At 36.4% G+C, this 18,033-nt stretch overlaps 1 protein-coding gene across 1 annotated transcript; it reads right to left on the bottom strand.

Annotated features, from left to right (window-relative positions):
* Positions 1-13,804: 13,804 nt before the first annotated feature.
* Positions 13,805-15,700, bottom strand: LOC107623419 (expansin-A8). Its single transcript, XM_016325667.3, has 3 exons — positions 15,445-15,700; positions 14,720-15,032; positions 13,805-14,506 (listed from the first exon to the last, which is right to left on the bottom strand). The coding sequence occupies exons 1-3, from the start codon at positions 15,587-15,589 to the stop codon at positions 14,203-14,205; spliced, it is 762 nt and encodes a 253-aa protein (XP_016181153.1). The 5' UTR covers positions 15,590-15,700; the 3' UTR covers positions 13,805-14,202.
* Between the last annotated feature and the right edge of the window lie 2,333 nt (positions 15,701-18,033).

Here is an 18,033-nt window from a genome sequence, read left to right as displayed (position 1 = left end):
CAAGGCACAGTGTTCTCAGAGCTACCTGAGCTAACAGTTTTCTCTTCTCCTTCAATGTATTCAGTTTTATATTTTTCTGTTTAATTTTGTCATGTCTTGAGTCTCATGGTAAAAGGCAAACAGTAAGGTTTGTAATGAAAAAGCCATAGAGCGGAAAAAGGCAGAGAGTGCAAAATTAAAAGAAAAAGCCATAGATGTCTTAGAGTTCCTTTGTTCATCTATGTTGTGTTTCATGATTCTGTGGGAATCCCCTTGTAAGTTGGGTTAGCACTTTACAAGTTGTAATCAGATTGATTATAGTGAAATTCCATCATGTTTGTGATGGAGACTGGATGTAGGCTGCACTGCACTTAGCAGCTGAACCAGGATATATCTGGGTGTAATCTTTCTTCTCTCCAACTCCATCTCTGTTTTCTACTGCACAGGAGCAAAAACTAAAATGTCTCGTGCCAAGTGACGAGACAAAACAAAAAGTCTCGTGGCAAGTGACGAGCAAAAACAAAAAGTCTCGTATCCAGAGACGAGCCAAAACAGAAAAGTCTCCTCTGAGTTCAGCAAGTATTAAGCAACTAAAAAGGGGGCTAAGATTCAACCTCCCCCCCTTCTCTTAGCCACTGAAACCATCAATTGGTATCAGAGCTTGGTCTCAAAGAGATCAAGCTTTGCAGCTTGGAGTAAAGATCCTCATGGCAGAAAATAGTGGCGCAAATGTGGTGTCTTATAATCTAACTGAAGGTCAATCAAGCAACAGACCCCCTCTTTTCAATGGAAAAAATTATACCTATTGGAAGGAGAGGATGAAGATATTTGTACAAGCAGTGGATTACAGACTTTGGAAGATTATTCTCGAAGGGCCTCAATTTCCAACTATCACAAGTGCAGAAGGAGTTGTTTCTCTCAAACCAGAAGCAAGATGGACCGAGGAAGATAGGAAGAAGGTGGAGTTAAATGCCAAGGCAATAAATCTGCTCAATTGTGCTATCAGCTTCGAGGAGTACCGACGGGTATCAAGATGCACAATGGCAAAGGAAATCTGGGACAAATTACAAATCACCCATGAAGGAACCACCATTGTCAAGAAGACTCGGACAGATATGCTAAATAGAGAATATGAAATGTTTGCAATGAAGGAAGGAGAGTCCATTGATGAACTGTTCGAACGGTTCAATGCTATCATTGTTGGCTTAGATGCTCTGGGAATTACACATTCTGATTCTGTGCTAGTAAGAAGAGTGTTGAGATGTCTCACAAAAGAGTGGGAAACTAAAGCTTTAATTATTTCTGAGAGCAGTAGCTTAGACTCCATGACACTTGATGATTTGAGAGGAAATCTTCTTGCTTTTGAAAATACCTATTTGAAAAAAGATACAAAAAAGAAAGGAATTGCATTTTCTTCTGTGACTAACCCTCTGGATGATGAATCCAGTGATAACTCTTCTGAAAATGAGTTTGTTTTATTTGCAAAAAAATTCAGGAAAATGGCTAAGCTCAAAGGCAAAGGCAGTAGCTCAAGGATGATGAAGAAAGACTTGAGCAAAGTAATTTGTTACAATTGCAAGGAAATGGGGCATTTCAAATCTAATTGTCCCAAGCTGAAAAAGGAAGAAAAGCCGAAAAAAGGAAAGAAGAAAGGACTGATGGCCACATGGGAAGACTTGGAGAATGATTCTGATGATGATGATGAAGAGACCGAGACCAAGTCACAAACATGTCTTATAGCAGACCACATAGATCAGGTAGTCTTTCATAACCCTAACACTGAAGATCTTCATCTTATGATAGACCACCTTTCTGAAAAAATAAGATGTTTTCTACTAGAAAATCAAGAACTTGAACAGCAAATTACCATTCTTAAGGACGAAAACAGTTTTCTAAAAGAAAAAGTGAGAGAGGCCGAAACTGCTTGTGATCTTGTTGAAGAAAATAAGCAATTAAGAGCCCAAGTTAGGAGCTGTGAAAGTAACCATTGTGTTCTTGCATATGTAGACTGTTTTAAGCAAAATGAAGAGTTGCTTAAAGAGGTTAAAAGACTTAAGGAAAACTTGGCCAAGTTTACACAAAGTTCTGAAAGTTTAAATCACATCTTGGCTAGTCAAAAACCTCTTTATGATAAGGCTGGGTTGGGGTTCTATAAATCTGAAAATTCACATTTTGAAAATATTGCTTCATTTTCGAATGACACAAGATTTCAAGATCCCACCTACTTTAACAAAAAGGCAACTCCAAGGTTTTGTAGACTATGCAATCGGAATGGACACTTTCCCATTCAATGCTTTTTCGGTGAAAGAATGGTTGGTGACAAGGTTTATAAAATTGTTTTTTATTACAATGGCTTAGGACATAGAAGATGGTTTAATGTAAAAGGATCCAAAAAGATTTGGATACCTAAGGTTACTTAAGCATTGTTTTGTAGGTGTGCCTAGCATCCAAAAGGAAGGAAAATATGTGGTATATGGACAGCGGATGCTCTAGGCATATGACCGGAAAGGCAACCTTCTTCATAAAGCTTGATGACTATGATGGAGGACTTGTCACTTTCGGTGATGATGCAAAAGGAAAAATTGTGGCTGTTGGGAAAGTTGGTAAAAACTTTTCTTCTTGTATAAATGATGTTCTCCTTGTACATGGCTTGAAACATAATTTGATTAGTGTTAGTCAACTTTGTGATTTGGGTTTTGAAGTTATCTTTAAGAAATTTGTTTGTTTAGTTGTGTGTGAGAAAACTGGGAATGTTCTTCTTGAAGCTAAAAGATGTAACAATGTGTATGGATTAACTCTTGAGGATTTAAAGGAACAAAATGTAACATGCTTCACATCTTTTGAATCTGAAAAATGGCTTTGGCATAGAAAGTTGGGACATGCTAGCATGTATCAAATTTCTAAGCTAGTCAAAAGAAATTTGGTTAGAGGAATCCCAAACATCAAGTTTGATAAGGATCTTACTTGTGATGCTTGTCAATTAGGCAAACAAGTAAAATCCTCTTTTAAATCAAAAGATGGAATCTCAACCAAAAGGCCATTGGAAATGTTACATATTGATCTTTTTGGTCCTACTAGAACTCAAAGTTTAGGAGGTAAACATTATGGTCTTGTGGTGGTAGATGATTACTCTAGATTTGGTTGGGTACTTTTCCTTGCTCATAAGAACGATGCCTTTCATGCTTTTTCCACCCTTTGTAAGAAAATTCAAAATGAAAAGAATTTGAAAATTGCCCATTTAAGAAGTGATCATGGAAGAGAATTTGAAAATCAAGATTTTGAAAAATTCTGTGATGACTTAGGGATTTCTCATAACTTTTCATGCCCTAGAACCCCCCAACAAAATGGGGTGGTTGAAAGAAGGAATAGAAGCCTTCAAGAAATGACTAGGGCTATGTTATGTGAGAGTGAAATTCCTAAATTCTTATGGGCTGAGGCTGTGAACACAGCATGTTATATTTTGAATAGAACAATCATTAGAAAAGGGTTAAAGAAAACGCCTTATGAGCTATGGAAAGGAACCCCTCCAAATCTTAAGTACTTTCATGTTTTTGGATGCAAATGTTTTGTGCTTAACAATAAAGAAAATCTTGGAAAATTTGATCCAAAATCATATGAAGGAATGTTTGTTGGATATTCCACCACAAGCAAGGCCTATAGAGTTTATCTCAAGGAACATAGGACAATAGAGGAATCCATACATGTTACGTTTTGTGATTCTAACTTAATTCCCAGCATTGTGAAGGATATTGATTCAGATTGTGAAGAAGATGGAACAAGCAAAGAAAAACCCAAATCTGTCCAGAATGAAGAATCTGTCAGCCCGATTCTGTCTCGTCAGATTGAAGGAGAAACTTCCATTTTATCTCCTAAGCAGACACGAGAAACTGAAACAGCGAGACCACCAGAAGCTCATCAAAGTTCAACACCTGCCCGAAAATCTAGAGAATGGAAGTCTATAAGGGGTTATCCTCATGATTTCATCATTGGTGATCCCTCTCATGGTGTAACAACAAGATCCTCCACCAAAAGACAAACCGAACCTAGCAACTTTGCTTTCTTGTCACAAATGGAGCCCAACAATGTCAGACAAGCTCTTGAAGATCCATCATGGGTCAAGGCCATGCAAGAGGAGCTAGCTCAATTTGACAAGAATGAGGTTTGGACATTAGTACCTTATTCGGATGGTATGAAGGTAACGGGTACTAAGTGGGTCTTTAAAAATAAACTTGGTGAGGATGGACAAGTTGTTCGTAACAAGGCTAGATTAGTGGCCCAAGGTTACGATCAAGAAGAGGGTATAGATTTTGATGAGTCATTTGCTCCGGTAGCTAGAATGGAAGCAATTCGGTTGCTTCTTGCCTATGCCGCCCATAAAGGTTTCAAAATGTTTCAAATGGATGTTAAGTGTGCTTTCCTTAATTGTTTTATTGATAGAGAAGTGTATGTGGCACAACCCCCCGGTTTTGAACATAAAGAGTTTCCAAATCATGTTTTTAAATTAACTAAAGCTCTTTATGGTCTTAGACAAGCTCCAAGAGCTTGGTATGAAAGGCTTAGTGCCTTCTTGTTAGAAAATAAATTTCAAAGGGGTACCACCGACACTACTTTATTCATTAAAGCATCCAATGATGATATACTTCTTGTTCAAGTTTATGTTGATGACATTGTATTTGGTTCGGCCAACATTTCCTTGTGTGAAGAGTTTGGAAAACTCATGACTAGTGAGTTTGAAATGAGTTTAATGGGAGAGCTTACTTTCTTTCTTGGCCTCCAAATTAAACAAACTCCTAGTGGTACTTTTGTTTACCAAGGAAAGTATGCAAAAGAACTTATTAAAAAGTTTGGCCTAGAAAACTCCAAAGCAATGGGTACACCAATGCATCCCAACACAAAACTTGAAAAGGATGATGATGGTCAAGATGTGGATGAAACAAAGTATAGAGGAATGATAGGTTCACTCATGTACCTTACCTCCTCTAGACCGGATATTGTTCAAAGTGTGGGTGTATGTTCAAGATTTCAATCTCACCCAAAAGAATCCCATCTTACGGCCGTTAAACGCATCATTAGGTACATTAAGGGAACTTGTGATTATGGCTTGTGGTATCCTAAATCTGATGAATTTTGTGCAGTAGGGTTTTGTGATGCAGATTATGCAGGAGATAGAGTGGATAGAAGAAGAACGTCCGGCATGTGTTGCTTCCTTGGAAGCGCACTCAACATGTGGTCAAGCAAGAAACAAGCCACAGTGGCTTTATCCACAGCTGAAGCAGAATACATTTCCGCATCTGCATGTTGCACTCAATTAATTTGGTTAAAAACACAATTGGAAGATTACAAATTAAAAATCAATAGTATACCCCTATTTTGTGATAATATGAGTGCAATAAATATTTCAAAAAATCCTGTTTTGCACTCAAGAACAAAGCACATTGAAATTAAATATCATTTCATTAGAGAACATGTGCAAAAGGGAACTATTGATATTCAATTTGTAAAATCTGAAGATCAAATTGCTGATATTTTTACAAAACCCCTCTGTGAAGACAGATTCTGTAGCTTGAGAAAAAGTTTGGGAATGTTTGATTTAAATTTTATTGAAAATCTATGAATTTGTGACTCTGTTCAGTTTTTGCTCGTAGGTTTGGACGAGATAAAAATAATGGCATGATGAAAGAGCTGTGGTCAAGGGGGAGGCAGCGCAGAATTCAAAATTTTATGGGCCCCACCAAAATTCCTTGACCCCACCTTAACGGTTATGGTAGTTATCTTTCTACAAATAAGAATCTTCCTCTTGTGTCATCAAATCTCCTTGGAAGTGGTTATTGTCAAATCAAATCCCTATATCCATCTAATCCCTTGATTTAAGGCAACAACTTTTCAGTTTTGGATTTCAAAAGTTAAAAGGGAAATCATTTTTGGATAATAACCACCCATTATGGTCATTAACCGTCCACTAATGGTCATTACTCTCCATATTCTCTTTCCAAACCCCATTAAATGTGTTCACCCACCTTGTCTCTCTCTCCCTCTCAATTCGGTTATCACCCCCAACCTTTCATATTTCATTCCCCCATTACCATGAAAAAGAAAACCGCACCAAGAAAGAGTGAAAGAATTCTTCTTTCTCAAAAACCATCAACACCCCAAACTCACACTCACATCCATATACATTCTACTCCCTCATCCTCTCCCTCACCTCCAACCAAACAAACCGAAGCCATGAGAAGAAAGGTAGTGGCCTAAAAGAGTTCCGGAAGAGGACGAAACAGGAAGAACAAGGACCCCCAAGAGGAAGAAGAGCAAGAATCTCATACTTCTCCCATTCCTTCACCTCCACCATCATCACCGAAACGAACTACTCCTGGAAAAAGCTCCCAAAAGAATCAGGGGTTTGCACTCAATGACACTACTGAACCTCCAAACTTGGAATTCATGGAATTCAGAGACAAGTATGGCAAGACTCACTCCCACTTTGATCCAAGCAGATTTAACTCGTGCACCTCTTTTGAGTTTCATAAAGAGGTTATGGAGAAGCGTCATTTGTGCACAACCTATCTTGTTAGTCTTGAAAATCTCACCAACAAGGGTATCAATATCTCCTCTCTGTTTGAACTCCTCAACTGGAAGCCTCTGCTTCTCATCCAGAAACCAGTCTACCCTGGTCTTGTTCGAGAATTTTATGCCAATATGCGGCTCATTGACGGCACCCTTCATTCCTATGTCAAAAGGGTTCAAATAGCCCTTGATGCTGAAACAATTGGAGCGGCCCTTGGGTTCAAAGATGAAGGACCGCGAGCGTACATGGTGGAAAAATGGGACACACAAGTTGGCGTTCCATACAAAACTGTTCTTAAGCACATTTGCGAGAACCTTTCTGGATTGCATGGCACCATTCCAACACATAAAGCTCTAGGACCGGTCAATTCCCTGCTTCACCGAATCATCACTCATATTCTGACTCCTCAAAGTGGCTCACACAACTGAGTAACATTTTCTGACTGTCTCATCTTATTTGCTTTGGTTACCTCTACTCCTATATCCTTTGGTTATATTATGATTAGACACATGTGGGATTCTGTTAGAAGCACCAGAAAGGCCAACCTGCCTTATGGTATATTTTTAACTAGAATATTTGAGTACTTTAAAGTTGATTTGTTGAATGAGGCTGTAGAAAACAAGGTGTCTTCAATTAGAGGAGGAGGAGCAACTAAGGACACTAAAGGGCGAAAATCTGCTGCATCGGATAGTGAGTATGAAGGCAGGCCAGAATCTTCCAAAACAATTAAGTCCATCAAACAGATTTTGGGAGAACTTTCGAACATGGCAGATCTGATGTATAAATCCCACAAAGAAGCCCGCAAGCAAGCTTATGAAAGTGAGAAAGCTTGGAACAATTGCAAAGAAAGGGTTAATCTGATGATGGAACGTTTGGGAGATGATAGTGACGGGGATGCTGAAGAACAAATTAATTTTTCTAATGATTAGTGACTGTTTTTACTCTGTTTGATATTGGCTCCAATAGGCTCAATCTGTTTTTTGTATGAGCATGACTTAATACTCCCTGCTCTAGGATAATCTCTAGGATATTGTCATATACTGTTGCTACTTTCTCTTAAATATTTTGCTGTGTTGATCATGTTTTGTGCAGGTACCCCCATGATGACAAAAGGGGGAGGAAATTTATGTGTTTTCCAAAATTGAAATTGGAACGAAACAGGGGAACAAGGGATGAAATTTCAAAATTGAAACGAAACAGGGGAACAGGGGATGAAATTTTAAAATTGAAAATTCTTGATCACCCTTGTTCAAAGAATGTGTTCAAAGAATGCATGTTGTTATTGCATTCACTATGGTTGCTGCTTGAACTGCATTTGGTTTATAATGATGTTTGATTTATTTTTGATGCCTGGCTGTTGATTCATCATTGATAAACTTGTTGTTTGGAAAACTTATTTTTGGCAGTTCCTTTAAATTGTTTAAAACATTAAAACTGCCTTGTTTTGATTATGTGTACTTCAAATACTTTTTCATCATGTTGTTTTGCTCTGATATCTCTAACAGGAAAGGATTTGAAAATTTGTTTTTTGAATGAAATGGGTTGAGCAGTAAAACAGATTATGATATCAAATGAGTTTTGATTATCAATTAAAACTGCTCATAAATCAAGCATTTAGCATCATAAAATATGCTAAATAACATTGTTACTTGAAGCTTGATTTAAAAATGTTACAGGTTAAGTGCTTCCCTTGGTAACATAAGCATACATCAAGGGGGAGCATTGTGACATTTTGAAAGGGGGAGAAATTCAAATCAAAGGGAGTATTCTTTACTCAATCTCTAAATTTTTTCCCATTTCAATTTTAATAATGTTTGTCATCAAGGGGGAGATTGATGAGTTTGGAAAACTCTTAATTAATATTTATGATGACTAAACATTATTAAAAATAATTAACTGCAAAAATTAATAATCTGATTTGATTAAATAATTTTTGTTGCAGGTTTTAATATTGGGCCGAAAAATGAGTTTCTGGCTTAAGCCCAAAAACCAGCCTTGTTGCATGATTATATACTAAGTGGCTGAAATTTTATATTGTTGGGCCAAGCTTAATGTTGCTTACAACCAAGCCCATGGTTAATTTTTGATGAGAGCTTCTTATGCTTGATCCGAAACAATTTTCATCAAGAAAGCAAATGTTAACCAAATGGGCCAGAATTTAAATAGTATCACTAAGCCCAATTTGTTATGCATGCATGGTCCGAAAAGAAAAATGGAATTGAGGCACAAAGATGAAAACCCAACTCATTGAACTTTGGTTGCATGCTTCCAACGGACTTCACACATTAACTTATTATGGAATTCAAATTTTATAAAGAAAAGTTAATGCAATCCTTGGGAATATGAAAGAGAAAAAGTCAAGTGATATGATGGAAATTAATGGTTGCTTACACACTACTTCACAAGCTTGGAGAAATGCACCTAATTAATTTATCTATCATAACTCTCATAGCTTTGCTTTTCTCTTTCTTCCTTCTCTCTATTTGCTTCTCTTCTTTCTTCGGTCCTTGTCCAGGAAATAATGGAAGAAATGTTCTTCAACCAACAGAAGGAAGAAGCTGCATGCATCAAGACCATCAAGCTAATGATGGCAAGAAAACATACTAAAATAAAAATGAGCTGTGGCTAAGATACTTACCAAATGTGGTCAGATTTGGTGAGGTTATCTTGAGCTTTGCATGCTCAAAAAGGAAGAAGAAGATCTCGGTCAGCAAGGGAGATTCTTGAAGCATGGCTTGTCTTTGATTCTACTCAACCACCACAGGGAGTAGCTAGAGTGGCGAAGTGATGGTTGAAGGCAGAGATTGAAGCAGATGAAGTCATCATCATCATGAAGCATCAAGGGCCAGAATTTCATCTTGGAGAGCAAGCCAAGGATGGAGAGCTCGGATTGATGAAGGGTGATGATCAAGAAATGACTAGAGGTAATTGCATGTTGGGTTTTGCATGGTTATCTCTTCTCTCTCTATGTGGCCGAACCGGTTTTGTTGAAGGAGGAAGAAGTTGGTTCGGTTTTGGCTTCAATAAGTGGAGGCTCCCCTCTTCTATAATAAGTGGTGGACAGCCACTGTTTGAGGCAAGGAGAAAATTTGAGAGTGCAAGGCACAGTGTTCTCAGAGCTACCTGAGCTAACAGTTTTCTCTTCTCCTTCAATGTATTCAGTTTTGTATTTTTCTGTTTAATTTTGTCATGTCTTGAGTCTCATGGTAAAAGGCAAACAGTAAGGTTTGTAATGAAAAAGCCATAGAGCGGAAAAAGGCAGAGAGTGCAAAATTAAAAGAAAAAGCCATAGATGTCTTAGAGTTCCTTTGTTCATCTATGTTGTGTTTCATGATTCTGTGGGAATCCCCTTGTAAGTTGGGTTAGCACTTTACAAGTTGTAATCAGATTGATTATAGTGAAATTTCATCATGTTTGTGATGGAGACTGGATGTAGGCTGCACTGCACTTAGCAGCTGAACCAGGATATATCTGGGTGTAATCTTTCTTCTCTCCAACTCCATCTCTGTTTTCTACTGCACAGGAGCAAAAACTAAAATGTCTCGTGCCAAGTGACGAGACAAAACAAAAAGTCTTGTGGCAAGTGACGAGCAAAAACAAAAAGTCTCGTATCCAGAGACGAGCCAAAACAGAAAAGTCTCCTCTGAGTTCAGCAAGTATTAAGCAACTAAAAAGGGGCTAAGATTCAACCCCCTCTTCTCTTAGCCACTGAAACCATCACGATGCCTGTCTGGAATATCAAGCACCTAGTCCATATCAGAATCTGTCTTGGACCTCTCTGCATCGCCTAGGTCGGGATTTCAATTGCTCTGGGATCACGGAGAAATTGCTCAAGTGACAAGAAACTCTTGCCATGCTCATGCCACCACTCCAAGTACACCTGTGACGGTCCTGGGTATGGAATGACGTCAAATCGTAACACATGTTGCGCCTTGTTGGTCCAATGAATGTGCCAACTTTATAAGGCAGTGAGAAACCACCAATCTCAATCTTTGGTATCCTTCGACATCAAGAAATCAATGTTGAGTGCGGCATGCGGTCGATGCTGCACTCCACCAAGTTGCAGTAGCACTTGATCCACCTGATGTCACTCTATTATAAAAAAAAATCAATGTCGTTACAGCCCTCCATAACGCCATATGTCGTGGCTCTAAAATCTCGGGATGCACCACCTGAACGACCTTCGGCGAGCTATATGGCATTCACGTGAACTGTAAAAAGACGTGGTTCTCGCATGTCATTATAAATAGTAAAAGGCCCAAAATAACTTAACAATAAATATTTTGAAAGCTTAAACACTCACATCCTCAGCCTGAAGTAAATCTATTTTGAGCCTTCAATGCGCGACTCGAGGCCTCTTCTCGCTCAATGTTGGCTGATAACCTGACCACCTGTAACCCAAGACATTTTTATCAATAAAGGCCATATTCTGGAAAAATATTAACAAACATAACAATCGTAAATAGCAAGTACCTCGACGCCAATGGCCAATGACAGGCATCAAACCCATCAGGCATGAAACTAGGGAATCCACGAAAGATCCATAGCTGAAGAAGCTGCAACGGACCAGCCGACTTTACCACGTTTCTGTTGGCCACACGGCACATGCACCGGTATAACCACGAGAGAACAGCAGATCTCCAGCTGTATCTACCCATGTAATCCAGCCTGGCTACGTATGTTTGACAACAAATGTGAAGACGTGCACCAGACTTGTCACCGAAAAGTTGAGTCGATTACATCATCATGATGTACGCCGTCGCAAACCTCCTAACCGTATCCTCACTTGCTCCCTGAGGAAGCTCACTGAATATGTCCTGCATCCAAGTGCACTTCAAGTGAACTTGTCGATGCAATTCGTCTGAGCTAAAACACTCAGTAGCTCCTCGAACCAAGCCCATGCTGGTCGGCCACCCTCAATGTATCTCTCAAAGTTTGTCAGGCATCCATTGACGTACTCACCATCGATCGGGAGCCCTAACTGGTACACTACATCCTCTAGCATAATTGTGCACTCCCCGAATGACATATGGAAAGTATGCATCTCCAGACGCCATCTCTCTACAAATACACTCACTAATAGCTCATCCAACCTAAACCAGGTCTCGTTTAGCCTCGCAAGATGGCATAAACCAGCCTTCTGCAAGTACAGTACAATCCTATCGTCTAGGAGACATACCATACTGCCTTCTCATGCTGGTGATACATCAGTGGGCTGCATAACGATAAAAAATTATTTTTAAGAACCATAACAAAATAGTTCACTAAAGGAATATTGAATAATGTATTACCTAATCGAAAAAATGTCCTAAACCCAAATAAATAATCTTACAAGCTCAAAAAAAAAATCCGACCTAAATCTAAATGGACCTAACATGGAACACTAATAAAAAACAACTTTAATGTAAAACATATCACAATCCTAAATCACTATTATTACTAACACTTTGGAGTTAAATTAAATTCTAACTAAACTAATTTTCACTACTAATTAATCTAACATTTATAACTTACAAATTTTAACAGAGCCTATAGTTACTATTCTAACTAACAGTTATTTATAATCACTACTATAAGAAGAATTTGTAATTTTAAAATTCTAACAAACTACTAAATCACTACTCTAACCACCATTTGTAGTTTAAAAATTCTAATTTCTATCTAACGTTTATAAACAAATACTCTAAGCGGCTTAATATTACTAACATTACTAATCTATCTTGAAAAATAAATTTCATTCACTAACCTATTCATTGATGTCACTAGTAATATTATGGATAACTCCGTCCAATCGATAGATACGATTGGGGTCGTCCTTCATGTCTACAGTTTTGAATCTTATGGTGTTGTTGCCTAACTTTTCTCTCTAGGGTGCATTTAGAAGGTGGGAAGATTGTAAATTGTAATTCGAAATAACTGAATTTGAATTCTATATATAGGTGTAATGTTAGTAAATCGAATCTAATACATTTGATTTAGCTATGCTCTACAATGCCTATAAATCGAAGTTATTCGATTCGATTTATTAGAGGATGTAAATCGAAACCACTTGTTTCGATTTACTATGGGTATAAATCGAAGCCTATCATTTTGATTTACTATAGACATAAATTGAAGTCTATTGTTTTAATTTACTATGTGCTAATCATTTTAATATTTTTTAACATGTTAAATCGACATTATGTATTTTAATTTAAAATTTTTTTTACTAATTTAAATCTTATGATTCGATTTATCTTTAGAATGTATAAATGGAATCTAATAACTTCGATTTATATATAAACACAAACAAAACAACCATGTAATATTATTATATTTAAGACAATACGTAATGTTGATTTTTATTTGGTTTGTTATGTGCTTTACCCTAAAACTTGTGATTGATTATACCAAAATTCAAAACAATGTGATTCAACTATGTGAAAAAGAGAAAGGATCCGGACTTTTAAGTTTAAGGCTTTTAAGCTAAACATTAGAAAATGTTAATGATTGGGGAGGATTTGTTTAGATGAAGTCATAATATCAAACTTGTCATTATTAAACAAACAGAAATAATATTTCTTAAGCTCTACGTGGTTTCTCTTTCTCCTACTAAAAAGAAAATATCAAACCCAATCATTGGTTTTAGTTATCTACTCTAAGTGATTGGATATCCTATATCTTTTATACAACATCTGATTTTTGAATCCGTGGTTTTACTACAAAGCATCTCCAAAGTCCAAACGCTGAAATCGTATCAAGTTTGGACCTAGAAATGGGTCACGTTGTGAAGTTAAGTAGGTACTTAATATTTTATGTTTTTCTAACTCGTAATTTAATCATTCAGCGACTATCTTTTCTCACAGAATCTTGTGCTAGTAGGTTTCACATGGCATGAATGTATTTGGTGGAAGGTAGTTATCGCAAAATAACGACCGACAGATTCACAAAATTAAAATGAAATTACTCTACTTGATAATTGGGATTTGGGAAGAAAGATTTTATAGAAGCCATATGAAATCGATGCATTTCTACTCTTGATAGTTTCCATTTATAGTCCAAGTCAAACATATGCCACCGGAAATTGCTCTGTTTCTTGGAATTCTTCAAGTTTAATGCTACTTTATCTCCGTTCCCTTTTTAATGTTATAGGAAAAAAAAATAAGATGGTCAACTAGTACTTTAAAATGTTATGTGTTGGATTGAGGATTTAATTTGTAATAAGATTCTAATTTATAAATTTACTGTAGTATGCAACAATTAAACAGTAAAATGGGACAAGACTTGCAAATCAAAAAGCAGCATGATATTGAATCAAATCGCCCCCAACTTAGTTTTTCTACCATTTGGGGATCAAATATACAAAGCTATTGAGAATTTGGGATCACCATCACCTATAACATAACAACTAGGAGATGATGATCAATGACAATGAGATATTAATCATATATCCCGTGACACAAAAACAACTATATATTATATATATTTAGGCCTAGCGGGTGCCATATAGCCACCACAGCATAAAGACCATGTTGGCCTTTTTACTTTTTAACTTTTAACTCCTCCCTCCTAATTCTACCTCTCCTTTTCTTTTAACTCCCACACTCTCCCAACTCCAACAAGCAAAAAGCAAATGGCAATACTATATTACATGCACAAACAAAGTTTGAATTGGGGGGTTTCTAAAACTGTGACCCCTCAAATGTTTGTCCAAATTGCCAATTGGAAGGAGCAACATTGTAGCTAGTGACTGTTCTGCCATCACTGGCTGTGACTTGGAAGGAGAGGCTCTGGCCATTGAGGTATGAGTTGCTCTGCCAGTTCTGGCCCCAGTTCCTTGACATGGTTTGCCACCCTGTCTTCGAGCCCTTGATAGACACCGAGTGAATGTCTCCGGCTCCGCCCACATTTGTGATCAGAACCAGGTTGAAGTATGAGTGTCCATTCACTGTAAACCTTATTCCTCCTTTCTTGACACAGGGGACTCTGTTTCACACACAAAAAAAAAGTCAATGCATGATTCTAGTCAACACTTAGAGCTAAAAGAGCCTAGAAAAAAGTTACAAGTCCCACATTGGTTAGTTAAGCAAATCCAATGTGGTATTTATGATGAAGCTATTATTTTTATAGGATTTACTCATTGGATAAAATAATTAAAAGTTTTTGTATTTCTGTCGAGAGACCGTTATCGGAATTTACCTCCTGAAAGAAACGGGGACAATTCCGGCTCTGTATTGAGCAATTTGAAGGAAAGCAGGCTCAGCAAGATCAAAGTGTTGGAGGGGAGGGTTGCACCAGCCACCATTGTCATTAGACAAGGCAAAGTTAGGTGGGCAGAAGTTCGTGGCGGTGACCGTGATGGCGCCGGGGAGGCACCATTTGGGGTCACCGTTACACCTCATCTCATAGCAAGACCCGCAGCTCAAGCCATTGTTGAATAGAGCAGTGCTGAGTGCTGCAGTGTTAGTCCCATATCCTTGGCTATACAAGTTTCCATAGCCACAAGCACCACCTGCAATCATTAACTCTCGTTAGAAGAAAGTCTAAGATAGTAAATAATGCTTGATTCAAACCCTTAAAAGGCACCACCTTGGGACCCCATATGTCCAAATAAAAAGGCTAGGCACAATAATAAGTGTATGCAAAAAAAAAAAAAAATCATAGTGTTGTTTAATTTATTTTTAATGTGTAAGTTGTATTTTAAATATATTATGTACAAATAACTGATATAGTGATTGATTTTGTTACGTATATTTAATATGGTTGTTATAGTATTTTTTCAACAATAATTACCAATTTAGATGAAACTAGGCATTAAAGAATTAATATATTTAAATAGTATATTGATGTACTAATCTTTTTTAAACATATTGTTATTTTAAAACCATAGTGTGATTATCTAGAGTAACACTTAATGAACATACCCATTGTGCCGGATGCATCTCCACCACCATAAAATGTGGCATGGCCACCTTGCCATCCTCCACCATAGTCAGCAAATGTGCCTCTAAGGCATAGATTGAGAGCAATGAAGAGAAGGGAGATGGCAGAGGCTGCTATAATTGCCATTGTTGTGTGGTGCTAGCTACTAGAAAGCTAAGGGGATCTAGGATATGAGAGTGAGAGAAAGAGAGAGAGATGCTTTATTTGTTGCTTGTTGCTTAATGCTTAGCAAAAGGGTTTGGCTTGGTATTTATATAGGAAAAACTTAGCATAAGGTTAAGGGCATTAGGGACTATGTATGTGGGGTTATATGGGGTTGGAAAAGACAAGTTATGAGCCAAGAAAGGGTTTCAATCGCTCGCTCTCACTCGCTCTCTCATTCACATATTCATCACATCGTCGAGAGTTGCAAGAATCAAGGCGCACATGCACATGTTTCGGTTATTACACTACCAACTGCTTAATCTACGGCCCCACATGGCACATGCATTTCCCCTCTTGTTTTTTCTTTTCTCATATTCTTAATTAACTAATATATATGCTTATGTATGAAACCAGTACTAATATAGTAATATGGTTTTTCTTTAATCAATTTAGATTTGTTTAATGGTTACTTCAATTATTTTTTTAAACAAGTATTTTGAAGTTTGAATTTTTTTTTTTTTGGATATACAATAATTTATTAGTCAACAATAAGCCTTTAAATAGAATCATAATTTTTAGAAAATTAGTCTATAGTCAGTCGAAGTGGGAGATACTATAAACAATAAAGAAAAATTAGAATTTTTTTTCTTTCTTAGAATATAGAAGTCCCTTAAATCACGGTGCATAAGAAAGCCACTAATTTTGGGTTATCTAACCTCTAAGATACGTCCAACTTAGTGTGCTGTTGAGGGCAGCACCAAACGGGGTAGAAAATTTAATGCCATATGCGAAGGTATCCTAATTCCTACATAGCCTATTTTCCACAGTTTCATACTTGCTACACTCGTCAATGAAATTAAACCATTATTCTTCATTCAAATTATTAAGGGCAACCAAAACCTCAATTTGACTAATAATAAACTGGTATGTATAGTGGTAGTAACTTTATTATTTGAATGCGTTGCTGCTACAAGAGTACCCTCTTTATTATTTGAAGAGTTGCATTAAATTACCAGTGTGTGCAATTGTTCATGGTTCTGTCTTCTTATGCATGAAAAAGGACAAAAGAGTTCGAAGAAAATTCGTATTAATGTTGCAGAGGATCTGAGAAATTAGCCGACATGAAGAGAAGGAATCCACAGAAACCAATAACTCGAGTATTTTGGTTACACGTGTGCCATGCTCAACTAAAGAGGCTTTCATTAAAGTAGAGTAACCTATTAAAAAATGCTTCAAAATTATCAGATTTCTAATACGTTTAGATTTGTTAACAAAAGAATACTTTTAAAATATAACAAAAAAAATTAACTATTAAATATATATCTTTTAAAAATATTTTAAGATTTAGATTTTGATACGTTTTTTAAAACCTATTAGAAAAATAAATATTTTAAATAAACTGTAATATTTATAGATCAAATAGATAATTTTTCCAACTGTTTTTGTTAATAGCCAAAAATATAATAAAAAATTATCATCTAAAGATCAAATTTTAGTTTATATTTTTAGATACATTTTTTTTAAATAGATATTTGAATATTTGAATATTCTCATTAAATTTCAGATTAAATACATGAATAATTTTGTAATCACAAAATTTGTTTACTGTTTATTAAAAGTAATATATTTTGTTATTTTTATCTTATTTTAAAATAATTTTTATCATTAATAAATTTTGAAAATATTTTTATTAGTATTTTAATACTTTCCACGAAAAAAGAAATTCAAAGTTTACAAAGAAAAATGGAAGTTACCCACCTAAGGGGAAAATCTCTTCTCTTTTTGTCTGTATTTTCTTTTGATTGCAATATTATAGTTGGTAATCACTGGCAGCACGTATGAGTCATTTCAAATGACTAATTCGTGAATAAACAATCCTATAATTTTAAGTGTCGGTTACTTTTGACATCTTCTAAATCTAATTCTACTAATTAAGCGGACACTAATATAATTCTATAACTTAAAGTAGCATGCATTGATGTGACTATAATACTAATAAAAGTTATGGTAATACAATTAAAGAATCCAATGGTCTCAACTAAAATTCCTAAGCCTTTTCTAGGTGAAAGAATGGTAGTAACTTTCTATGCATGACAATAATTTGGTTGATTGAATCAAATTAATATCATGTAGGGTTTATATTTTTTTTGGTTTATTCAAATGGTATCTCCCAATCTTAAGGGTCTACCGTTGATCAATAAATTGCTGCATACATAAAGTGGGGTTCGAACTCCCGACACTTGCTTAAGCAAACGAGTAAACTGACCACTCGACCAACCCAAATTGGTTATGTAGGGTTTATATAATTAGAATGATATGAACATGGGAGGAAAAGTATCATGAAGTTCAGTAAGCACAATAACTAACTCGCATTAACCAATTTGATGATAAAACAAGGCCTTTACTTTTAAATTACTAACTTCATT

Source organism: Arachis ipaensis, chromosome B10 (genome assembly GCF_059453495.1).
Source record: "Arachis ipaensis isolate K30076 ecotype BB chromosome B10, ASM5945349v1, whole genome shotgun sequence".
Taxonomy (NCBI): domain Eukaryota; kingdom Viridiplantae; phylum Streptophyta; class Magnoliopsida; order Fabales; family Fabaceae; genus Arachis; species Arachis ipaensis.
The sequence above is the reverse complement of the archived record's forward strand: the minus strand, read 5'-3'. Positions and strand labels throughout refer to the sequence as shown.